Consider the following 26,128-nt stretch of genomic DNA (forward strand, 5'->3'; position numbering starts at 1 on the left):
GAGCAAAAGGGCTTTACAGTCCTACTGTTATAATATAGTGTTGCTTCTTTTTTGAAACTATGTGCAAAGCACTGAGACGGACGGACTGGGAAGGAGCTGACGCCGAGGGGGGCTGAATGGAGGCAGACGGGAAAGGTAAAAGCCCCCCCGGAAAAACTAGAGACCCCCGGGGAAGAAACAAGCCCACCAGCTGCCTGTAAGTAAGCCTTGTACATAGCTAAAACAAAAATCAGAAGCACACCCCCCCCCCCAACTGGACGGCAAGGAAGCACTCACTGCAGAAGCAGGAGAAACATTTAAAACCTGTTCTTGTCTCTCTAAGACAGGAGGGAAGGTCACCCGAGGCCACAGACAAAATGGCGGAGCTTCCCGCCAAAAAGCCCACTGAAAAAAATCTCACCCGGGGCCTGCTGCAGCAAAGAGGCCTGAACAGACCCAGCCACCAAAGCAAAAGAGCCGGCTGCAGTAGCTATAGCGGTAAGGGAGTCCACAGCACTATCAGTGGTAAGGGAAACCTTATTTCCCTGACCATTGGCGGCTGGGGAAATCCTTGTGTGGGCAGTAGGGGAAGCCCGCGCTTCCCCTGCTCGGGGGAACCCGAAGCCAACGAGGATTCTCCTTCACAGCAACCAGAGCACTTTGTACACAGACCGGATGCATCAACTGCATGCCTGGAGCATAATGAGTACTTTATAAGCTTGTTAAATATGTTCATTGCAATAACTGCCTAGGAGGAAAAACAAAAGTGCCAGTTAACAATTAAAGCTAATTTAAAGCTTCCTTTCAGATTGGCATTGCCTCAGGATGTTTTTTTTTAAACAACTTTACTGAACAAGAGAGCAGACCCCACTGGCTCTCAAAACTATATGCCTTGCCTGAACAGTGGAAAGGTTTACAGCTAAGGCACCTCTAAGGTAAAAAATTTGGGGGAGGTGGGGGAAATGGGGGGAGGGACTCGACCAGTCAAATATGGCGCCCCCGAGGTTGGACGGACCCCTGAAAGGGTTCCCCAAGCTCAATCCGACACCCACAAACAGGGATTCGACAACCACTAATCCAATCCAACAGGCCCTATACTAACCAAAGGAAAGACTGCACAGGCTTGCCACCTCTACCTGCTGGAGACTGAGAACAGACTAATTGTAGATGGGACTGCATAGCCCACTTATACAAAAGCCAAAAGTCAACATCTCAGTCTCCACCTGCTGGTGGATGAGTGTAAACCATCCGTTTCTGTGCCAGTCTAGAGGTATGCTAAAGAATTAGGTATTTTGTATACAAGCTAAAGAGAGATTATATTCTTACCTTGCTAGTAATATCTTTTCTAGTAGATAGGTGTGTCATTCTGGATAGACAGGTTATATCCCAATGCCCATGAACTGTGCAGAAAGAATCCCCTCCAGTTTTTGAATCCCTCCTATTTCTAAAGGGCTCTGTTGGCCCCTACAGTTAAGTTCCAAAGTAGGCAATAGCCCCTTCTAGAAACAGATGTGAAGGATGGGTATGGGGAAACTTCCTGAAGATCAAGTTTGTTCTGTTCAAAAATAACAATCAAAACAACGCAACAAGCATGCCAAACATACATTTATGGAGCTCAAATAATACCCCTAAGGTCAGACTGGTATCCAACTGTCAGGTTTGGATATGAACATTCTGAGTGAGACAGTAGGCAGGCACAGAAGATGACAAAGCAGGGGTCCAGAATGACACAAGTATCTACTAGAAAAGATATTAGCAAGGTAAGAACCTAATCTCTTTTTCTACTGCAATAGGTATATCCTTCTGGACAGATGGGACATACAAAAGCAATCCCAGAAATCTAGGGTAGGACCACTGCGCTGGCTCATAACACTGAGGACCCAAACGTGGAGTCCTCCCTGGCCGCCACAACCACTCTGTAAAACTTAAGAGAATGTAAGTAGAGTGGAACAAGTCTCTGCCCTACACATCTCATTGGGGGAGACTATCTGAGCTTCTGCCCATGACAAAGCCACGCTGAACAAGGACGTATGCTGGTAGGGCTAGTCTCAGTTAGGGCGCTGGTCTTTGGCCAAAGCAGTCCGCATGAGCGGACTGCTTGGCATGATGGACCACTGGTCTGACCCAGCAGCGGCAATTCTTATGTTCTAGTCAATTGCGCCTTTACGGAAACAGAGGACCGTTTGCCACAAACAAATGCTGACGAAACAGCCTTACGGCTCTATCTGGTACAGTTCTGGTCACCTTATCTTTAAAAAGATATAGCAGAATCAGAAAAAGTACACAGAAAGGTGACAAAAATGATAAAAGGTATGGGACAACTTAAAGCGGCTAGGGTTCTTCAGCTTGGAGAAAAGACAGCTCAGGGGTGACACGAAAGAGGTCTATAAAATAATGAGTGGAGTGGAAAGGGTAGATAAGAATTGTTTGTTCACTCTTTCCAAAAATATTAGGAGGGGCATGCGATGAAGCTACTAAGTAGTAGATTTAAAACAAACTGGAGAAAATATTTCTTCACACAACATGTAATTAAATTCTGGAATTCGTTGCTGTAGAATGTGGTGAAATCAGTTAGCGGGGTTTAAAAAAGGTTTGGATAATTTCCTAAAAGAGACATCCATAGGCCACTATTGATATGGCTTGGGGAAATCCACTGCTTATTTCTAGGATATATTATTACTTTGAATGCAAAAATAGTAGACAATACAAAGATTGTAGACAATGTAGCGATTTTTGGGATCTTCAGACTGCCAATCGAGTAGTATAACATGATAAGGCTGCAATCCTCATTGATCCCTATTCCTTTAATGTCTTACCTTTCATTCCTATTCATTATTTAATTTTTCTTATATAAATCATTCTTACAAAAAGGAATTTAGCCCTGCACGGCCTGAATGAGGAAGCAGAATGGTTGGCTGTAGTGGATTAAAAGTGCTTCTAGATTTCAATACCAAGATTTAAACCAAATGTCGCTGTCATAAAGAACAAAGTGCAGGGGGGACTTTTCATGATTCCCCTCAAGTGATATTTATTTTTTTGATTAAATTGCATAGCTTTGAGATTAACAAATACTTTAAACCCCTCAGTGGGGGCTTTTTGAGCGCCAAGCCTATCAGTGATTCTGATTTTTGCAGTGAACTCTTTCATCCAATGAGATTCGGGATTTCCCTTATGATGTTAGGGGGCTGCTCTTTCCTTTTGAATTTTAGAGCAATGAGAATGTGGTGGCCATGTTCCTCTTTTTGGTCAATGGCATTTCAGCACAGTGCATTAAACATAAGAGCTAAGGTAAGGCAAACCTTGCGTGCTAACGTCTCGTGCTCAAGAGTCATGCTGTAAGAGCAAAGCAATCAATCTTTTATGACCACTGGTCCCTGAGAAAGGAGGTCTGGAACACTCGTAGTTTGAGACTGGGTCCTATCTGAAGACGAACTAGGTCTGCATATGACGGTCTTCACGACCAATCCTGGGCCATGAGAATGCCGTTTCACTGATGGTTTGCAATCCTGTGGAGGATCCTCCCTATTTTGGGCATCGGAGAGAATGTGTACAATAGCTTGCTCTGCAGCCACAGCTGGACTAGAGCGTCTAGACATGTGCTTCTGGGCTCAGACCTTCAACTAAAGAATCTGTCCGCCTTCTTGTTTTGTGCTGTTGCCATGAGACTGAATATTGGGCAACCCCAGTGACGAACAGTGGGGCTTGTAAAGCTGTTGCAGACAGCAACCACTTGCCCAGATCCAAGGTCTGTTTGTTGAGGTAAATGGCTTGGACACTCAATTCCTGCTACATGCGCTGCTGAGCACGTCTGAAGATGAAGCTCCACCCACTTGAACAGTAAGCGGGCTTCCAGACCCAGCTAGGCACTCTTGGTGCCTCCCTGGCAACTGACATAGGCTACCAAAGTAGAATTGTCTGAGAAAATGCGTACTGCTTGTCCTTGCATAACCTTCGGCAGTTTCTGCAAGGCAAGCCGTGAAGAAAAATAAAGAACAAAGCAGAGCAGAAAACATTCCTTCTGGCTTGCGTGAAGGAAAAATCTATAGGGGACGGGGGCAGCATAGCCCTCTGTGAAGGAGGAATTAAAAAAACAGAGTGGATTCCTTCTGCACAGCTCATAAGCACTGGGATATAACCCGTCCATCCAGAATGACACACCTATTGCACTAGAATTAGGATTGTTTGATAGCACAAAAAAAAAGTGTTTCTGTGTTCTCATATCAAATACTATTGCTGAGTCACTTAGGAGTCATTAACACAAAAAATGAACAAAAACCTGAATGGAAGATACAAGATAAGCAAGGGGAAGGGTATTAGGAGATGTGGTGTTTTCTAGCATTTAAAATAAAAGTGCTTAATGGATAATCAGTGTTTAATAGTTAAGACAAAGAAAAAAAACCCCTAAACAAACCTCATTTTGAAGAGGCTATTTTCAGGAGGCCTAATGCATTCCATATATTAGTTAGGTTATAGAGTTACTCAGTCCCTGACCTGTGATGAGGTTCGGCATTTGGCCAAACACAGCTCAAAATGATCCTCCACTGCCAAGAAGAGATTCTGGAAGGCAGCGGCTGCCCGATTCAGAAACCGTTCCAATAGAAGCTGCTGCAGACACAACAACAAAAAAATGCTCCATGAAAAACTAACAGAATTCAGCGCTGCAATGTCCTAGAATGACATTCACTCAATCTCCAAAGGGCAAAAAAAAGATAAATCAGAAAAGCAGCTGGATTTTAGAAGAGGGATGTAGAGGGAGGAAGGGCCTAATGATAGAATAAGTGGCTGGAAATCACCAATCTGGGATTTAAATTCCTGCTTCTTACCCTGACAGTTAGGGCTCCTTTTACAAAGGTGTGTTACGGCCTTAACGTGCGGAATAGTGCGCGCTAAACTGCCACACACGCTAGCCACTACCGCCTCCTTTTAAGCAGGCAGTAATTTTTCAGCTAGCACGTGCTAATCCGGTGCGTGCGCTAAAAACGCTAGCGCACCTTTGTAAAAGGAGCCCTTATTGTGACCTACATAAGCCATACTCTCTACTAATAAACAAGCCTCTGGTGGCCACTTGCAATTTATAATAATCACCCCAAGTCCTACTTTTCTTTTGTGCACAAAAATACAAAACTGTGTCACTCCCCACTATATTTCTCCCTCAGTGTTTTGTAGCCCAATTGCATGATCCTGGGCCATTCAAGCTTCACTAGGTACTTCCTCATGTTACCCAAAAGCACAGTTACTTACTGTAACAGTTGTTATCCAGGGACAGCAGGCAAATATTCTCAACATGTGGGTGACGTCATCCACGGAGCTCCATAGCGGACAGCCTCGCAAGCAGACTTACTTGAAGAACTTTCAAAAAGTTCACAAGTGCAGCACCGCGCATGCACGAGTGCCCTCCCGCCGAACGTAGGTCGTGCGTCTCCTCTGAGGTACCTCAGTTCAGATAGCTAGCTAAGAAGCCAAGGGATGTGGGTGGTTTGTGAGAATATCTGCCTGCTGTCCCTAGACGAGCCTCGAGATAGAGAAGCACGAGGCGTTGAAAGCTTCAGAGTTTGAGACCTATGCCTGGTTTTTGAAAGGGTCTCGATGGGCCTTGAAGAACAAGGTAGAGAAGACTCCTTATCCTTCTTCGAAGGCAAGAGCCTCGATGACGAGGAATGCAAGCTAACCAAAACAGGGCAGGTGGGAGGATGGCAATTTAGGAAAAACAGATTTTGTAAAACTGACTGGCCAAACCGGGGCCGTCACTCCTGGATAGAGTGGTCCAGACAGTAATGAGAGGTGAATGTATGAACCGAAGACCAAGTGGCAGCCTACATATTCCTCCATCGGAGTGGATCGGAGAAAGGGCTATCGAAGCTGCCATTGCTCCGGACCTTGTGCCCCGTGACTCGACCCGGGGAGGAAGGCCAGCCTGAGCGTAGCAAAAGGAAATGCAAGCGGCCACCAGTTAGACAGAGTGCGCTTGGAAACTGGAATGCCCTAATCGATTGGGATCGAAGGACAAAAACAATTGAGGGACCTTCCGATGAGACCCGGTTGCGTTGAAGATAATATGCCAACGCCCTCTTACAGTCAAGCGTGTGAAGCGCCGTCTCGCCAGGATGGGAGTGGGGCTTCGGGAAGAACACAGGGAAGGACAATGGACTGATTGAGGTGAAGTCAGAAACAACTTTAGGTAAAAACTTAGGATGGGGTGCGGAGAACCACCTTGTCGTGATGAAAGACAGTGAAAGGAGGGTCCGCAACCAAGGCTTGCAACTCCCCAATCCGCCTGGCGGAGGTGAGGGCAATCAGAAACACCGCCTTCCAAGTCAGAAATTTCAAGAGGGACTTGTTGAGTGGCTCAAAAGGGGGTTTCATCAGTTGAGCCAGAACTACATTCAAGTTCCACACGACAGACGGAGGCTTAAGAGGGGGGCAAACCCTGAGTAACCCTTTCATGAAGCGTGTCACCAAGGGATGGAGTGACAGAGGGCGTCCCTCCAGAGGTTGGTGGAAAGCAGAAATCGCACTGAGATGAACCCGCACCGAAGTGGTTTTCAAGCCGGAGCGCGACAAATGAAATAAATATTCTAAAACCGAGGATACCGGAACTGATACCGGATCCAGGTGAAAAGACGAACACCAGGTGGAAAACCTGGTCCATTTCTGCGCATAGCAAAGCCTCGTCGAGATCTTGCGGGAGGCTTCCAACACCTCCTTCACCGATTGAGACAGGTCCGGAGGAGTCAGGGAACAAGAAACCAGGCTGTCAGGTGCAATGACTGCAGATTGGGATGTAACATGGATCCTTGACTCTGAGACAGCAGAGAAGGAGAGACAGGCAGGGGAAGAGGCTCCCTGGCACTGAGCTGGAGCAGCAGGGAGAACCAGTGCTGACCGCGGCCACCGAGGTGCTATGAGAATCATCGTGGCCGTGGACGATTTTAGGTGTACCAACGTTCGCATGATCAGAGGGAACGGAGGGAATGCATACAGGAACCTCCCTTCCCAGTCGAGTAGGAAGGCATCCGCTTCCAGACGGTCCTGCGAGTACATCCGAGAACAATATAGTGGTAGTTTGTGTGTCTCCGGAGAGGCAAACAGATCCACCTGTGGCGTTCCCCAGCGAGCGAAAACCTCGCGTAGAACTGCTGAGTGTAGAGTCCACTCGTGCGGTTGCAGAAGTCGACTGAGTTTGTCCGCCAGGCAATTCCGTTCTCCTTGGATGTAGACCGCCCGGAGGAAGATGTTCCGGGAGGCCGCCCACTCCCAGAGGCGAAGAGCTTCGGAGGCAGAGGGGCCATGACCCCGTTCCTCCCTGCTTGTTCACATAATACATTGCCACCTGATTGTCCGTGCGGACGAGGACCACCTGGTCCTGCAATATGTGAACGAAGGCTCGAAGTTGCTAGGAAGATGGCCCGCAGCTCTAGCACGTTGATATGACACTGACGGTCTTCTGCCGACCACAGGCCCTGCGTGCGAAGGACCGTCGAGGTGGGCTCCCCACGCGTACTCCGAGGAGTCCGTGGTCAGGACCTTGCGAAAAGGCGGAGTGCGGAACAATAGCCCCATGGACAGATTTGAAGAGTCTGTCCACCAACGCAGCGATTTCCGCAAGGGCGGAGTCACCGAAATGAGGCGAGACAACCGGGTCGCACTCCTGACGCCACTGGGACGCTAGGGTCCACTGAGGGATCCTCAGATGTAGCCTCGCAAACGGCGTGACATGTACCGTCGAGGCCATATGGCCCAGCAGCATCATCATGCGCTTGGCCGACACCCTTGACAGTTGAGAGACCTTGGTGGCTCATCCGTACCAAGGCTTCCAAACCGCTGGGTCGGCAGGTAGGAGCGTAGGCGCAACCGTGTCCAGCACCGCACCTATGAATTGAAGAGACTGCGACGGCCTCAACTGAGACTTTGGAAAGTTTATCTCGAACCCGAGAGTTTGCAGGAAGGCAATAGACTGTCGGGTCGCTGAGATAACCCCTCCTGGTCGGGGGCTTTGATGAGCCAATCGTCCAGGTAAGGGAACACGTGGAGTCCACGTGACCTGAGGGCTGCTGCTAACCACCAGCCACCATGCACTTCGTGAATACTCGTGGGACGCGGCCAGGCCGAAGGGCAGTACCCCGTACTGGAGGTGGAGGTCCCCCACCTGGAATCGTAAGAATCTTCGACAGGCGGGGTGCACCGAACATGGGTGTATGCTTCCTTCAGGTCGAGGGAGCACATCCAGTCCCCTTCCTCCAAGAGGGGATACAGAACCGGGAGAGATAGCATTCGAAGACTTCTCCCGGGCCAGGAATTTGTTGAGCTTCCTGAGGTCCAGTATGGGGCGCAGGTCCCCGGTCTTTTTTGGGACCAAAAAGTAGCGGGAGTAAAACCCCGATACCCCACACTGGTCCTTGGGACCGCTCGACCGCCCGAAGCTTCAAGAGGGCTTTGGCTTCGGTTATAAGGGTCGGTAGCTGCGAACGGTTGCAGGGGACTAAACTTGGGGGACTGTCTCCGGCGGCGAGGACACAAAGTTGAGCGAGTAGCCCTCGGAGACGATCCGGAGCAGCCCAAGCGTCTGAGGTAATCCCGGTCCATGCCTCCCGGAAGGACCGAAGACGGCCCCCGATATGAAGGGGGTTCCTGTGAAAGTGCGGAGGGGAACCCGCCCCGTCCGCTCAGGCCCGTCAAAAGGAAGGCGCTGGCTTAGAAGGGCCCTGCGCCGGGGCTTGGGTTTGTCCCCCTCTGCCTCGCTGAGACGGACGTCTCGGAGGCGGTCTCGAGAAAGCCGGGTCGACTTCTGAGGGTATCGGCGCGGCGGAGGCCGAAAGGGTTTCTGAGGCGGGGGCCTAGGTTTGGGGCGGACCAGGGATGCTAGAGAGCGCTCCTGTTCCGACAAGCGTTTGGTCGCCGCATCCAATGACTCGTCGAATAACTCGGACCCCACACAAGGCAAGTCTGCCAGGCGTTCCTGCAGGTTTGGGTCCATGTCGAGGGTGCGAAGCCAGGCCAAGCGCGCATGGCCACCGCGAGGGCCGACACCCTCGAAACCAGCTCAAAGGCGTCGTACACTGCATGGAATAGGTACAACCGCAATTGAGACAGGTTGGACATAAACTTGTCGAATCCTGCTCTTTGGGAGTCCGGTAACGAGTTTCGATATTGAGGAAGATCCTTCACCATACCCCGCAAATAGGAGGAAAAGGTGAAGGCGTAATTTAGAACCCTGGTGGCCATCAGGGAATTTGAATAGAGGCGACGGCCAAACTTGTCCAGGGTCCGCCCTTCCCTGCCTGGTGGAACCGTCGCAGAAACCCGTGAGGGCTGTGATTTTTTAAGAGCAGACTCCACCAGAAGGGACTGGTGTGAGAGCTGCGCCTTATCGAACCCTTTAGGAGGAATCGTTCTATACTTCGATTCCATTTTTGAAGGTACAGACGTGACTGTAAGAGGGTTTGACAAGTTCTTCAGCCATGTCTGCAGAAGGACGCTGTTGAGAGGGAGTCTAGGCACCTCTCTAGGAGGAGTGGGGAGGTCCTGTTCTTCCAAAAATTCTTTGGAATACCGAGAACATACCATCTGGTCAATCCCAGGGCTTGGGCCATGTCCTGAACGAAGGATGAAAATGAGGACGGCCTAGCCTGGGGAGACGGGGTTCTCGACCGCCCCACCGAGGAGAGGGGGGAGGCCTCATGGGAATAATGAGGATCCCTAACCGATCCCGAATCCCAGGATCCCCTCTCGAGGGCCCCTCGAGGGGGAAGGAGAAGTTATCCTCCTCGCAGAACCTTGGGTGAGGACCCAGGGGTTCGTGGGACACTCTCCCGTTTCCTCGGCGAGGCGGCCCGGGAAGACTTTCCCATGGGGTGGAGCGGAGGAGCCTCGGGTTATCGAGGCGCAACTCCGACACCTGCAGCGCCTCGCCCCCGAACGACGAGGAACGGTCGCGGCCGAGGCGAGCCTCGGGGCCGGCTTAGACTTCCTCGATCGGACGCCCCGTCCGAGGTCGCGTCGAGGGCGAGGCGTGTCTGGAAGACCCGGAGGAAGAGGAGGAAAGACGGCGCACTCTGCGCAACTTTTCTTTGGGCCTTACACTTCCGCTCATGGGGGTTCCCCCGAGGTCGAGGGTCCGGGGCGGGGCCGAGAGACCGAGGTGAACGGGGGCCACATTACCCGAGACCGAGGTCGCCGAGGCGGGGCTCCCGAGGGGAGGGGGCCGAGGCCGGGGCCTCCGAGACCGAAGGCGCTCCGGCCGAGGTCGAGGCCGCCGGGACCGCAGCACGCTGCAACACTTCCAGGGCTCCCGATAGCTCCGATGAGATCAGAGCTCGGAGGAGATCCTGGAAGGCTGGAATCCCCACGAAGGTGGGGAGTTCCGAGTCCGGGGCACACTCCCTGGAGGGCGACCTCGGTCTCGAGTATTCCCTCGGGGTGTGCGGAGTCGAGGTCCGATGCGGGGCCGGGGTCGACCCACCCGCTTTGGCCTGACTCGAGGATGGCTTCTTTGCTGAAGGGGATGGAACAGAGGACTTACCCGAGGCTTGCTTCACTGACGACGCCTTCGAGGATGAGGGTCGGGGCGAGGCCGAGGCCCCTGAGGACGCCGAGGCCGAGGTCAAGGCCGGGGCCGAAGCCGGGGCCGACGTCGAGGCCTTAGGCGGCGCGTCGACGGCGAACAAATCCGCCATTCTGGCCTTGCGGCGACGTAGGGCCCTGTTTTGGAAGGTAGAGCAGCGATCACACGACTCTGTCGGATGTTCGGGCCCCAGACAGACAATGCACCACCGGTGAGGGTCAGTGATGGAAAGCAACCTCTCGCACCGGCTGCACTTTTTGAATCCCGTAACAGGACGGGACATCCACGAAGAAAAAGAAGAAGGCCGGGAACGTTACCGACCCCCGCCACGGCTTCCGGGAGCCCCCGGAGCCAGACGAAAACGAAATACTTTTTTTTTTTTTTTTTTTGAAAAGAACCGAAAAGAAAAAAACATTACCGCGAACTAATTCGATGGAAAAACAAACTAACGCGGCAGCTAGAAGGCAAAAACACTGGAGCTCAGATCCACAGGGCTTTCTTGCTCCGCGGAAAAATTTGAACTGAGGACCACGAGGTGGGATGCGCCCTCTAGTGGGCGAGAAGGCACGCACATGCGTGGTGCAGTGTGCAAACTTGAAACTTCTATCAAGTTTGCTTGAAAAGCTGTCCGCGCCGGGCTCCGTATATGACGTCACCCACATGTGAGAATATCATGCCTGCTTGTCCTGGGATACTTCGAATGAGATCTCAATGGAGGCTTCTCCACCACCTCTCGAGCAGGTTGAGTAGCCCGAGACCCGGACCTGGAAGGATGAGTTGAGGAGTCACTGGAGGACAAAGGCCGAGACCTAACAGGTTTTGCTCATTGTGCCTCAACAGGGTGCTCAGACTGGCTTGCAGAAAGCAAGGTCGAGGCAGGGGCAAGCTTGGCAAAGACAGAGGTGAGCTGCCTGGTCAAAATGGCTTGCGGCATGTCCTCGAAGACAGGCACCGAGACCAATGACTCTGGTCTAGAAGGTGCAGCATTACGCTATACAGAGGGTGACCTCGAGGACGAGTATGCCCTAGTTTTGGAGGCACGCTTCGGAGGAGGTCTCGTAGAGGCTGGCACGACTGCACTCGTTGCCTGGACTGCCTGAGACTCAGCTGGAGGCTTCTTGGCTAGTATACCTGCGGAGGGAAGAGCAGACTTGCCTGAGGACGAGATCTTAGGAGGCACAGCAGATAAGGTCTTCCCGGACGAGGATGACTTGTTCAAGGCCGAGGACTTGGCCAACGAAGCCGCCACCGAGGTCAAGGCCTTGTCTGTAGATGGCTCCATAGAACCAAAGAGTGCTGGATCTGAACCCGACGTCTCCGGAGAGCTCTTTTTTGAAGGGTAGCACAGCACGGGCACGACTCAGGACAATGTTCAGGTCCCAAGCACTTAATACACCAACGGTGTGGGTTGGGGAGTGAAATAACCCGGTTACACTGGCTACACCTTTTGAAGCCCATAACAGGCCAGAACATAGAAAAAGACAGCCGCAGCCAAACGAGGGTCAGTGGCAGGGCCTGAGCCCAAGCCCCACCGGACAAGAACCGATGAAAAAACCAGAAAACTTTTTTTTAAAGAGACGCGCCGCACAGCGACTACTAAAATAAAGAATTAAGGAAAAGAAAAAGCTGAAGTAAGGTTTGGACTTCCTGAAGAAGAAGGGCGGTCTGCGTCGAGCTTGAAGGATACTCTCTTGGAGGATGGTCCGGGGGGACCCGGTGGAATTGAAGAGAGTATCCTTCTCTTATGATGGAGAGGACCCATAGGTCCGTGGTTATGGCCTCCCATCGGTGGTAAAAAAGATGGAGGCGGCCCCCTATGGGAGAGGCCGAGGTTATGCTCCCGGGAGGGGCGTCAAAAGGGCTGGGGAGCCTTAGGTACAGCCGGTGGCTGAAGTTTTTGCTGAGACTTCTGGGGAGGTTGTCTCTTCGCAGGCTGTCTCGCAGCAGGCGTTTGTCTGGGCATGTAACGCCGCTGGTAAATCAGGGGTGGCCTGGAAGGTCGGGACTGTTGAGGTTTGGGTTTGGGCCGTAGGATGGATTGAAAGGATTTTTCATGATCCGACAGCTTCTTGGTAACAGTTTCGATAGACTCATCGAACAGGTCAGCTCCAGCGCATGGTACGTTGGCGAGTCTGTCCTGTAGGTTGGGATCCATATCGATAGTACGGAGCCATGCCAGGCGACGCATGGCTACCGCGCTTGCGGCGGCGCGTGCCGAGAGTTCGAATGCATCGAAGGAGGATTGCATCAGCTGGAGGCGTAATTGGGAGAGGGAGGCTACCACTTCCTCGAACTCGAATCGAGCTTGGTTGTCTATGAACGGAGTGAACTTGCGGAGCACCGGCAAGAAGAACTCCAGATAGGAAGAGAAAAAGAAGTTGTAGTTTAGCACCCGTGACGCCATCATGGAGTTTTGGTAGAATTTTCTACCAAATTTGTCCATCGTTCTCCCCTCTCGGCCCGGCGGTACAGAGGCGTAGACCTGGGAGGGGTGAGAGCGTTTAAGGGAGGACTCGACCAGTAGGGATTGGTTGAGGGCCCTCGAACCCTTTATGGTGCACGATGCGGTATCGAGCATCGAGTTTGCTGGGGATCGCCGGTATGGAATACGGCGTTTCGAAGCACTGCATGAAGGTCTGGTCCAGTAATTTATGCAAGGGGAGCCGAAGCGACTCCGTTGGAGGGTTAGATAAATGCATGGTGTCCAGATACTCTTTGGAGTATCTGGAGCCCGTGTCAAGGGTCACATCCAGATCATCCGCCATTTGTCGGAGGAATGATGAGAAGGACAATTGTTCCGCCAGCGTCGGTCTGTGGGACGGGCTGGAGGATGATGAGGCCTCCAGGTCCGTGGACATCGGGGAGTGACAAGGAGAATCGGGCACCGGTGTCTCCTCGTACTCCGGGCCCCTCGGCGGGGACACCTCTGATGAGGAGTATCCCCTACGTTGCAGTTTTTTCTGCGGTGACACCTCCGAATGGCGTGAGGAGTGCCAGGATGAGTGTCTCGATCGGTGCCCGTCTCGGTGGCGGGACGGGGATCGGGATCGTCTGTGCATCGCATGGTCTCCCGAGGCCCCCAAGTGGATAGGGCTGGAAGCGGTGGATCGTAACTGGGTTTGCGATGCGGGTTCTTGCGATGCTACCCAAGTCTGGTAAGGAGTACGGAAGAACTCTTCCTGACTATGCCCAGGGCTTCGAGTATCGATCGGAGGTCTGGTCCCATGTTGGCGCGGAGGCGTAATGGGTTCTAATGGCGGCATATCGGTAAGCGAGGCTTGCCGCGTGGGCATCGCCGCCCTCCCCCGTTCGTCCTCGTCGGTTGTCGAGGTCGAACGGTGTGGGGGAGGGGGAGGGGGCGGACCGCCCCTTTGGATCGGTACCGGGAGGTCACCCTGTATGGCAGCGATGAGCCCGGGTCCGATGGTCTGCATGAGCTCAACGAATTGAGCTTCCAGCACGGACCGTAGCGAAGCCGATAAGGAGGGATCCGCACCGAAAGGGGGTCCTCCTGCACGGACATCGCGCTCCTTCGAGGCCGAGTGCTTCTGCTTAGTAGCTTTCGGCACTTTGATGACCATTGGTGGCACTGTGGAAGGAAGAGGTACCTGAACCGAGGAGACCGGGGCAGGCACCGACGTCGAGCTCGTGGATGGTGTCGGGGCGAGCGATGCCGGTTTCACCACGCTCGATGCAGGAGGGGTCGATGCCGGTTTTGCCCGAACCGGGGAGGTATCGGATGAAGTGGAGGCTGAGGGATCCTTAGCTGCGTCCATCTTGAACATCGATTCCCACAATAGGCAACGCCGCTTGAATGAGCGTGCCGTAAGGGTAGAGCAAGGCCTGCACGATTTCGGAATGTGGTCAGGGCCCAAACACTGCAAACAGCGCCAGTGAGGGTCCGTGAGTGAAATCGCGCGTTGGCACTTGCTGCACTTTTTAACCCCGGTGATTGGCCGGGACATAGGCCGGAAAATCTCCGCCGCGAGGTCGAAGCCAGTGGGCCTGAGCCACGTGGCCGGCCCGTTCGACCCGCCGGAGGAAATAATCTTCTTTTTTTTTTTTTTTTTTACGAAAAGAAAAGAACTGTTAACTGTAATTAAAAGAAAGCGAAAACGCGGACAAGGAAGGCAAATTTAACTGAATTCAGCTAGCGCATGATGAAGTTGAACTTCTCAGCTCCGCGGAAAAGAAAGAACTGAGGAGACACGCCCGGATCTCCGGGTAGGAGGGCACCGGCGCATGCGCGGTGCGGGCATCTAGAAACTTTAAGTTTCTACAAGCAACACGTGCTTGTGAGACGTCCGTACCGGGGCTCTGTCTGATGACATCACCCACTAGTGAGAATACCTGCCTGCTTGTCCTGGGATAAACAGGTGCTTCTTGGCTCCATGGAAAAATGAGAACTGAGGTACCTCAGAGGAGATGCACGACCTATGTTCAGCGGGAAGGCACTCGCACATATGTGGTGCAGCACTCGCAAACTTTTTGAAAGTTCTTTAAGCAAGTCTGTTTGCGAGGCTGTCCATGGATGACGTCACCCACATGTTGAGAATATGCTGCCTGCTTGTCCTGGGATAACCAAGAGGTATGTCTACCTTACAGCAGGTTTTGGTATAATACACAAAGAGGAAAGCCCTTCCACTGCGTTAAAAGAACTGAACCTTGCACCATAACTACTGGTGACGGTTCTTTCCCCAGACTACACTTCATTTATTACTACCCTTTCTTGCTTTCTATTCAACCAGTTCCTAACCCAGTCAGTTACTTTAAGGCCTATACCGAAGGCACTCTAGTTATAAGTTGTCCATGCAAAATTGGGAAAGGTTTGCTAAAAATCAAAGTACACCACATCTAAACGCTCTCCCTCTACCCAACGTTCTGGTCACTTAGTCAAAGAAAGTAATAAGATTTGCCTAGCAAGACCTGCCTCTGATGAAACCATATTGCCTTGGGTTCTGCAGTCCACTGGATTCTAGAAACCTCACTATTCTGTATTACAAGAGGTCCCATTAATTTACTTACCAGAGGTCAAACTAACTGGCTTCTACTTCCCAAGATGCTTCTCACTTCCATTTCCTCCATTTATTGCAATAAAAGCATATAATTAATCACTGCTTTATGTACTCATACCATAATATTAATAAATACTGCAGAATTTAGCAGGTCAGTTATACTGTTATTTGTTCTCTCTTGAAAAAATCAATAAAAAAATATTTGACACCAAGGGTAAATGCAACATTTTGCTAAAGTATAATCTAAGTAAATACTTTCAGAATGTTACAATCCATCTACTAGGAAAAGATCATAGCAGGGTCAAAAAAATTCTCAAAAACTTTCAGTGCAGCTGAAAAGTCCTAGTAGAGCACTCCCAACTGCTCCAGTACTTTTGTGGAAGTGTGCATTTTCTACTTAGATTTTTGGAATTTTCCTTGCAATGCAGATCTGCAGTAACCTGCACAATTCCCTTCTATGAGCCATGCCCACACCTTGTTTGGCTGCAGGCAGCAGGAGACACAATATTCATATATGCTGCAGCAGCCATTGGGCAGGCAGCTCTCACAGCTATATAGCTTGGAACTTGCTGCATTGGTGTTACAGCAGCCATTGGCAAGTAGCTCCTTCCGCTCACAGATATAGCCTGAAATAAAAAGAAAATACACATTTATAAAATGAATCGCATCTTAGGTCTTTAGTTCAAAATATTACATGAGAATTATTACCAATGACCAGAATATTTGTTTCATCAGAACAAATACACATCTGCTGTGTGTTTACAACTAGATTTTATTGCATCTCAGTTAAAGAACCATAAATAATCCTCTACTGCACAGTTCTTCAACCGCCAGTCCGCAGGAAATTTTTGCCGGTCCGCACAGGGCCGGTAAGATCAACATCTCAAGTCTGCGCTGGGTCGGAGAGATCTTGGGGAGCCTCCGACAGTGGCTTTCTCCCCTCTCTGCAGCTCTCCTTTACTTCCCAGCGCAGCGATTCACGAAGGCAGCCTCGGGGCTTTTGCTGAGTCGCGGCTGCCTCTGATGATGCAACTTCCTCTTTCCTCAGAGGCAGCGCGACCCAACAAAGGACCCGAGGCTGCCTTCTTGAATCGCTGCACTGGGAAGTAAGGAGAGCTGCTGGGAGGGGAGAAACCCACTATCAGAGGCTGGGAAGCTGCTGGGCAGGGGAAAAAAGGGACAGCTGCTACTGGAGAGGGAGAAGGAGAGATGCTTCTGGGAGGGGAGGAGGTAAACAAATCTGGGAAGCTGCTGGGCAAGGAAAAAAAGAGACATCTGCTACTGGAGAGGGAGAAGGAGAAGGAGAGATGCTTCTGGGAGGGGAGGAGGGAAACGAATCTGGGAAGCTGCTGGGCAAAGAAAAAAAAGGGACAGCTGCTACTAGATAGGGAGAAGGAGAAGGAGAGATACTTCTGGGAGGGGAGGAGGGAAACGAATCTGGGAAGCTGCTGGGCAAGGAAAAAAAGAGACAGCTGCTACTGGAGAGGGAGAAGGAGAGATGCTGCTGGGAGAGAAGGAGGGAAAGGAGTCTGGGAAGCTGCTGGGCAAGGGAAAAAAAGGGACAGCTGCTACTGGAGAGGGAGAAGGAGAGATGCTGCTGGGAGGGGAGGAAGGGAAGAGAGTTACTGCTGGACAGGAGGAGGAGGGAAGGGAGAATGAAAAAAGGAAGGAAACAGCTGGCAGAGAGATTAGAGGAGGGGAAGGGGAGACACAGGCATGAGAAAGTAGAGAGATTGATGATAGGAAGGGGTCAGCAGAAAAATAAGCAGAGAGGCACAACGATGATAGATCTGGTGTAGGAGAGATAAAAATGAAGAGAGCAATGAAGCTGGAATGAATCATGTAAAAAGGAGAGAGGGGTACAAGCTGGATGGAAAGGGGAGAGGGGCATAGAAAGAAGACAGATACCATATGGAAGGGGGAGAGGACAGACAGTGGATGGAAGGGGCAGATGCTGGATTGAAGAGACAGAGAGGGCAGACGCTGGAAGGAAGAGAGTGAAAAGAAGATTGAAAGCAGAAACCAGAGCCGACAAAAGGTAGAGAAAAATAATTTTATTTCTATTTTGTGATTAGAATATATCAGATTTGAAATATATATCCTGCTAGAGCTGGTGTTAGACATAACTGGGGACTGCAAAACCCAGGAAGTGCTTCTTTAGCTTCCAGCTGGCTTAGGGCGCTCTCTGACCAGGGGGCAGTTGCCCTAGTTGCACTCCCCTAAAACTATTCCTGTCATGTGTGACTGCAGTATTCTGTTAACATGATATTTCTGTGTAGCATTCTGTAATAATTTGGCTTGTTCAGTTTTCTTGATAGTAGAGGGGATATATGTGAAGGGGAGGGGAGACAGGGGTTTTGTTGATCCTTGCTCTGAATTATTTGTATTTATAAAATGACAATTGTACAGAATATTGTTTCTTTTTATACTTTAATAAAATACATTCAATATAAAATCATAACTGAGGCTTGTGTGGATGGGATCAGATGATTTGTGGGGACCGAGCTCCTGGAGATGGGGCGGAAAAGCACAGTTACTTACCGTAACAGTTGTTATCCAGGGACAGCAGGCAGATATTCCCACACATGGGTGACATCACCAACGGAGCCCCGCAGCGGACAGCCTCGAAAGCAAACTTGCTTGAAGATCTCGAGCTTTCGAGTGCTGCATCGCGCATGCGCGCGTGCCTTCCCGCCCGAACTAGGGGGCGCATCTCCTGTGAGGATCCTCAGTTCAGATACCAAGCTAAGAAGCCAACCAGGGGAGGTGGGCGGGTTGTGGGAATATCTGCCTGCTGTCCCTGGATAACAACTGTTACGGTAAGTAACTGTGCTTTATCCCAGGACAAGCAGGCAGCATATTCCCACACATGGGTGACCTCCAAGCTAAATAAAAAGGGAGGAGGGAAGTTGGCAATTTACGAAAAAAGATTTTGCAAAATAGATTGGCCAAAATGGCCTTCCCTCCTGGATAAAGTATCCAGACAGTAATGAGAGGTGAAAGTATGAACCGAGGACCAAGTGGCAGCCTTGCAAATTTCCTCAATAGGTGTTGATCTGAGGAAAGCGACCGATGCTGCCATAGCTCTAACTTTGTGGCCCGTCACTTGACCCTGCAGAGGAAGACCAGCCTGAGCATAGCAGAAAGAAATGCAAGCAGCCATCCAGTTGGAGATGGTACGCTTAGAGACAGGACGTCCCAACCTATTCGGATCAAAAGAGATGAAAAGTTGAGGAGATGTTCTGTGAGGTTGAGTACGTTGAAGGTAAAACGCCAACGCACGTTTACAGTCCAAAGTATGCAGTGACGCCTCACCGGGATGAGAATGCGGCTTAGGAAAAAATACCGGGAGAACAATAGATTGATTGATATGAAAATCTGATACTACTTTAGGTAAGAATTTTGGTTGTGTACGGAGAACCACCTTATCATGGTGAAAAACTGTGAAAGGTGGGTCCGAGACCAACGCTTGCAACTCACTGACTCGACGGGCAGAAGTGAGGGCAATCAAGAATACCGCTTTCCAAGTGAGATATTTAAAATGAGCCAAGTCAATAGGTTCAAATGGAGGTTTCATCAGTTTAGCCAGAACAACATTAAGATCCCATACAACAGGAGGCGGTTTGATAGGTGGATGTAGATTAAAAAGGCCCTTCATAAAACGAGCAACCAAAGGATGTGCCGAGAGCGGTTTTCCATCAAGAGGTTGATGAAAAGCAGCAATCCACTAAGATGAACTCTAATAGATGTGGATTGAAGGCCTGACTGAGATAAATGAAGCAAATAATCCAGAACTGAAGCCAAAGAGGAAGATTTCGGCTGAAGACGACAACCGGAACACCAAGTCGAAAATCTAGTCCACTTCTGGCCATAACATTGACGAGTGGATGGCTTCCTGGAAGCCAGAAAAACATCTTGAACAGACTGAGAGAACTGAGAAGGATCTGTTACGCAGAAAGGAACCATGCCGTCAAGTGAAAAGCCTGCAGGTTGGGATGAAGTAAAGACACCTGACTCTGAGTGAGCAGAGAAGGAAAAACCGGTAGCAGAAGAGGTTCCCTGATGCTGAGTTGAAGAAGAAGAGAGAACCAAGGTTGTCGGGGCCACCGAGGCGCTATGAGAATCATCGTGGCATGGTCCGACTTTAGTTTGACAAGAGTTTTAAGAATTAGAGGGAATGGAGGGAAGGCATAAAGAAACTGACCCCTCCAGTCCAGAAGAAAAGCATCCGCCTCGAGACGAAGAGGCGAGAAAATGCGGGAACAAAACAGAGGTAGTTTGAAGTTGTTGGGTGACGCAAAGAGGTCCACCCGAGGAGTTCCCCAGCGAAGAAATACTTGACGAAGTGTGGGGGAGTTGAGCGTCCATTTGTAAGGTTGAAGCAGACGACTCAATTTGTCTGCAAGACAATTCTGTTGACCCTGAATATAGACAGCGCAAAGGAGGATGTTGTGAGAAATCGCCCAATGCCACAACCTCAGAGCTTCCTGACAAAGGGAGTGAGATCCCGTTTCGCCTTGTTTGTGGACATAATACAAGGCTACTTGATTGTCCGTCCGAACCAGGACTACTTGGTTGTGAAGGAGGTGAAGAAAAGCTTTGAGAGCAAGAAAGATCGCTCTGAGTTCCAACAGATTGATGTGACATCGACGATCTGCGGTCGTCCACAACCCTTGTGTACGGAGACCATCTACGTGGGCTCCCCAGGCGTATTTGGACAAATCTGTTGTGAGCACTTTCTGATGAGGAAGATGGTGAAACTGCAAACCTCTGGAAAGATTGGAAGAGAGCATCCACCAGCGGAGAGACTTCTTCAATAAAGGAGTCACCGCTATGTGACGAGAAGGCGGATCTAGGGCCTGTTGCTATTGAGATGCCAGGGTCCATTAAGGAATGCGAAGGTGGAGTCTTGCAAAGGGAGTCACATGAACCGTAGATGCCATATGCCCGAGGAGGACCATCATTTGGCGAGCCGTGAGAGTCGACAGGGAAGCTACGTGATGACAAAGGCGTAAGAGAGTTTCTTGACGATTGAGGGGGAGGAAAGCTCTCATGTGAACAGAGTCCAACACGGCGCCAATAAATTGGATCGATTGAGTTGGAACCAACTGAGATTTTGGAAAGTTGATATGGAACCCCAGACTTTGAAGAAAAGAAATAGTCTGAAGGGTCGCTTGAGTAACCCCTGGAAGAGAAGGGGCTTTGATAAGCCAATCGTTGAGGTAAGGAAAAACCTGGAGACCCCGAGCAGGGAGGGCTGCAGCCACCACGACTAGACACTTGGTGAAGACTCTGGGAGAGGTCGCCAAGCCAAACGGAAGAACCCTGTATTGAAGATGTAGGTTCCCCACCTTGAACCGGAGAAATTTGCGAAAATTCGGATGGACAGGAATATGAGTATAAGCCTCTTTGAGGTCCAGTGAGCACATCCAATCTCCCTGATCCATGAGGGAGTACAAGACTGGAAGAGAGAGCATGCAAAATTTCTCTTTGACTAGAAATTTGTTGAGAGCTCGGAGATCCAGAATGGGTCGCAAATCCTCCGTCTTCTTTGGAACCAGGAAGTATCTGGAGCAAAACCCCAGATTGTGTTCGGAAGGAGGAATCTCCTCCACCACTCAAAGGTGAAGAAGTGCCTGAGCCTCCTGAAGAAGAAGGGGGGAGTTGCGAGAAACTGGAAAGACACTCTCTTGGAGGGTGATCTGGAGGCACCTGAAGAAGGCGCAGAGAGTATCCCTCGCGGATGACTGTGAGAACCCAGAGGTCCAATGTAATGGTTTCCCAGACAGATGTAAAAAGGGAAAGGCGACCTCCGATGGGTAGGGAGGAGTTTGGATGCAAGGAGGTTGGAATGCTCACCACTGGACCGTCAAAAAGACGGAGCGGGTTTGGTTGGAGCAGGCGCCTGGGACTTCTGAGGGCGTTGTTGCTGGGGCCGTCTAGGCGAAGGCCTAGAGAAAGCTGGCGTAGACTTCATAGGATAGCGACGAGCAGGAGGCTTGTAAGCTCTAGTCGCAGAGGGTTTCGGCTTAAGGCGAAGAAGAGAGGCAAAGGAGCGTTCATGCTCAGAGAGCCGTTTTGTAGAAGCCTCGATCAAGTCATCAAAAGTTCCGAACCTTTGCACGGCAGGTTCGCTAAACAATCCTGTAAGTTGGGATCTATGTCCACTATTCTGAGCCAGGCGAGACGTCGCATGGCCATTGCAAACGCCGAGACCCTAGAACAGGGGTGTCCAATGTCGGTCCTCGAGGGCCGCAGTCCAGTCGGGTTTTCAGGATTTCTCCAGTGAATATGCATGAGATCTATTAGCATACAATGAAAGCAGTGCATGCAAATAGACCTCATGTATATTCATTGGGGAAATCCTGAAAACCCGACTGGACTGCGGCCCTCGAGGACCGACATTGGACACCTCTGCCCTAGAAGAAAGCTCAAATGCATCATAAGATGCCTGCAACATGAAGAGACGCAATTGAGAGAAAGATTGGATAATTTGTTTGTATTCAGAAAGGCGTTCTCTGGGCCAGTTTGGGCAAAAGGATGACAACTGCTTCAAAAAGTAATTAAAATAAGAAGTAAAGACATAGTTGTAATTCAAAATTCGGTTAGTCATCATCGAATTTTGATATAGTCTGTGCCCAAACTTGTCCATAGTGCGACCTTCACGCCCCGGGTGGACTGTTAGAAGGGGACACCTTAGAAGGATGAGCCTTCTTTAGGGACGATTCCACCACTAAAGACTGATGAGAAAGTTGTGATTTCTCGAAACCTTTGCAGGGAACAGTGCGATACCGAGACTCCAGTTTCGACGGGATCGCCGTCACAGAATAAGGAGTTTCCATATTCCGCAGGAAAGTCTGCTTCAGCACCGGTGTCATGGGCAGACGCAAAGTCTCCTTAGGAGGATGGGAGAGCTCCATATCCGCCAAATATTCTGGTGTGTACTTGGAATCAGAATGCAAGTCGATGTTAAGAGCCTGGCCCATGTCGAAAACAAACTTCGCAAAAGAAGAAGACTTCGACGTAGAGGCTTCCTGAGGGGAGGCAGAACGAGAACCAGGCGCCACTGAAAATGATGGGGAAGCCTCGCATGAGTATTGAGAGACTGGCTCCGATTCGAGACATAAAGTGATGGAGGATGCTCCACTGCCAGTCAAAGGCGGAGTGGTGGAATGCTTCCGCTTAAGACTCCGAGACGGAGAAGTGCACGGAGTACGAGGTTTAGAAAGAGGAGACAGATTTCTAGACAAAAGTCTCGAAGGCGGAGTCCTCGACCTCGAATGCCTCGATGAAACAGAAGAGGCAACAGTACTCTGAGAGCGACGTACATGCTTCGAAGGAAGATCTGAAGGCCTCGAGCTCTTCGAGAGAGGGATCTTCGAGGACTTGGACCGATGCTTCAATCGAGGTAAAGACATCTTAGAAGCTCGTTCAGGAGAAGAGTCCGACGAGGAGACCCGAGACCGAGACCTGTGGCGAGGAGACAGCCGAAGAGACGCATGCTGCTGCTCAGGCTGGACTTGCGAAGACAGGGTCGAGGCCGGGATCAACTAAGCCACTATTGAGGAAATTTGCGTAGTCAAAATCGACTTAAGCATATCCTCAAACATGGGGACAGAGACCAAGGGGCTCGGAGTCCCAGGTGGTCGCGTGCGTTCCAATGAGGGCGACCTCGAATGAGAGTATTCCCTGGCCTTGGAAGCACGCTTAGAGGATGTTCGAGAAGATGGAGTCGAACCTGGAGCCCCAGGCTGCGTGGAAGAAGACTCTGTCGGCTTCTTAGGAATGGTACCTGAAAAGGAAGCAGGAGACTTACCCCCCAGTCCAGGCTTCGAGGACGCCGCCGAGGCCTTCGAGGCCGAGGACCCAGAGGTCTTCGAGGCCGAGGCCTGCAGAGGAGGCGATGTCGAGGGTTTGGCACTCGAGGATTGTCCCCGAGGGTTTAGTAGATGCCTCGGCCGAGGCCACAGCTTTGTCCGGCTCCATTCGAGGAAAAAGCTCGAAGAACCTGTCGCAGCGGCGCTTAAAGGCACGAGGCTGAAGAGTGAGGCAGCGAAGGCAATCTTCTGGGCGATGAGTCGTCCCCAAGCAAAGCATACACCGACTATGGGGGTCGGTAATGGAGATAGTTCTGCCGCACTGATAACACCTTTTGAACCCGGTGACAGGCCGGGACATAGATAGGACAAAGTCCGTGTCGAGAACGAGGGAGAGAGGCCTAGGCCTCAATCTCCCAACCCGACGGCAAAGAAATACAACAAGAAAATTTTTTTTTTTTTTTTTTTTGAAATAGAAAACGAGATGAAATAGAAAACACAGCGACCGAAAGGAAATAACACTACTCAGCCGCGGTGAAGAGAAGGCACAACACTACGGAGACCGAGTCGACAAGTCTTCTCAGCTCCGCGGAAAACGTTGAACTGAGGATCCTCACAGGAGATGCGCCCCCTAGTTCGGGCGGGAAGGCACGTGCGCATGCGCGATGCAGCACTCGAAAGCTCGAGATCTTCAAGCAAGTTTGCTTTCGAGGCTGTCCGCTGCGGGGCTCCGTTGGTGACGTCGCCCATGTGTGGGAATATGCTGCCTGCTTGTCCTGGGATAACGGGGTTTTTAAATTTTAGTCCTAGTAGTTTGCCGGTCCACAAAATAATTCTTTTTTTTCTGCCGGTCCACGGGTGTAAAAAGGTTGAAGAACACTGCTCTACTGTCCTTTTTTGGTACAAGAAAATACTCACAGAGAAATGGGGGTAAAAAAGATACAAATAGAAAGAACCATCTCTTGCACAGAATCTGAAATAATGTGAATAAAATAGAGAAATGTGCTTGTTTATTAGTAGAGAATGGCATGGGAACAAATTTTTCCCTGTCACCGCAGGAACTTCATTTCCCCATCCCCATGAGTTCTGTTCCTGTCCCTGCAAGTTCCATCCTCATTTACACAAGCCTCAAACACTTTAAAATCATAAGTGTTCGAGGCTTGTGCAGTTAAGACAGAGCTTACAGGGGCAGTGACAAAACTTGCGTGGACAAATTTGTCCACGTGTCATTCTCTACTCAAAGACTTGACATTTTTTTTATTTTACATTTCAGAAAAATTAAGCAGCAACTTTTCAGAAGAGGAAAATTACTATCAGATGTAAGAGAAAAATAAAATATCTCCTTTGTGGACTAACTGCTACAATTACCGTAGTTTTCGCTCCATAAGATGCACTTTTTACCCCAAAAAAGTGGATGGAAATATAGGTGCGTCTTATGGAGCGAATATTACCCCCCCCCCCTTACCCTGGTACCTTTTTAAAATTCTGAGCCAGCGCTGTATCAGCTGGAGCTTTCCATGCTCCTGCCCCTCCCTCACTGGACAGCTGCCTCCTCATCTTTTGCAGCAAAACGGCACACAAGGCAGGTGCAAGCTTTTCGCGCTCCTGCCTGGTCCCACGCTGCTTCCTGAATGGCTGCCATCAGTTCTCACGAGTCCCGCGAGAACTGATGGCAGCCATTGAGGGAGGGGCGCGGGGCCAGGTAGAAGCGCAAAAAGCTTGTGCCTGCCTTGTGGGTTGCTCTGCTGCAAGAGAAGAGGAGGCAGCTGTCCAGCGAAGGAGGGGCAGGAGAACAAAAAACTCCTGCCAATACAGCGCTGGACTAGAATTTTAAAAAAGGTATCGGAGGGGGGGGGGGGGTGTGGAAGGGCCTTCCTACCTACCACTAGACCAGTGGTCTCAAGCTCAAACCCTTTGAAGGGCCACATTTTGGATTTGTAGGTACTTGTAGGGCCTCAGTAAAAATAGTTTATGTTTTATTAAAGAAATGACAATTCTGCATGAGCTAAAACTTTATAGTTTATAAATCTTTCCTTTTGGCTAAGTCTTAATAATAATATTATTGTAATTTATAGCTAAAGAGACATAGGATTAAGAAACTGTTTTATTTTACTTTTGTGATTATGCTAAACATACCGAGGGCCTCAAAATAGTACCACGATTTTCAGACCACTGCACTAGATCTACCCACCACTAGACTTGCCCTGTCCTGGCCTACCACTGGTTGGGGGGTGGGGGAAAGACAGGGTACAGAGCTGGGGGGGAAGACAGGGTACAGGGCTGGGCAGTGGGACAGGGTACATTATTCCAGATTTTTTTTTCTTGGATTTTCCTCCTCTACAGGTAGATGCATTTTATACAGCGAAAAATACGGTAATAAGATTATTTGAAAACAGACAGCAACACTAACCAAACAATTACATATATTGTAGAAAGCTATCGGTAAGTCAAGGTAATAGCAACATATCCACCTAATATAGCAAAATGACAAGATAATATTTGAAATTGCCTACACTGCAGACCAAAGGCCACCAATTGCTCTAGGCTAGAAGCATGAACTATGCCTCTGACATTTAAACATTTACATGAAACCTTAAAGTAAACAGTATCTAAGGAAATCAATTAAAAAATATAGCACTATAAACATCAAGTAAAATCTGTGTTTTGAGATTCAGAAAACATCCTTTGCCTTTGAAATATATGCAGTACACTTCTCACTCCGTATTCGCTGTGATAGGGGATTAACAGAACCACGA

At 50.1% G+C, this 26,128-nt stretch overlaps 1 protein-coding gene across 3 annotated transcripts in view; it reads right to left on the reverse strand.

Moving 5' to 3' along the window:
- LOC117364704 (UPF0454 protein C12orf49-like) overlaps positions 1-26,128 on the reverse strand; it is a 41,071-nt gene that overhangs the window by 2,096 nt on the left and 12,847 nt on the right. For 2 of the 3 annotated variants that reach the window (XM_033954212.1, XM_033954214.1), the window contains exons 3-4: positions 16,030-16,181; positions 4,471-4,584 (exon numbers count right to left, since the gene is read on the reverse strand). In XM_033954212.1, coding sequence (XP_033810103.1) covers positions 4,471-4,584; positions 16,030-16,181 — 266 coding nt within the window. The remainder of the gene's footprint in view (positions 1-4,470; positions 4,585-16,029; positions 16,182-26,128) is intronic. The other variant, XM_033954215.1, reaches the window with a different exon arrangement.

Source organism: Geotrypetes seraphini, chromosome 8 (assembly GCF_902459505.1).
Source record: "Geotrypetes seraphini chromosome 8, aGeoSer1.1, whole genome shotgun sequence".
NCBI lineage: Eukaryota > Metazoa > Chordata > Amphibia > Gymnophiona > Dermophiidae > Geotrypetes > Geotrypetes seraphini.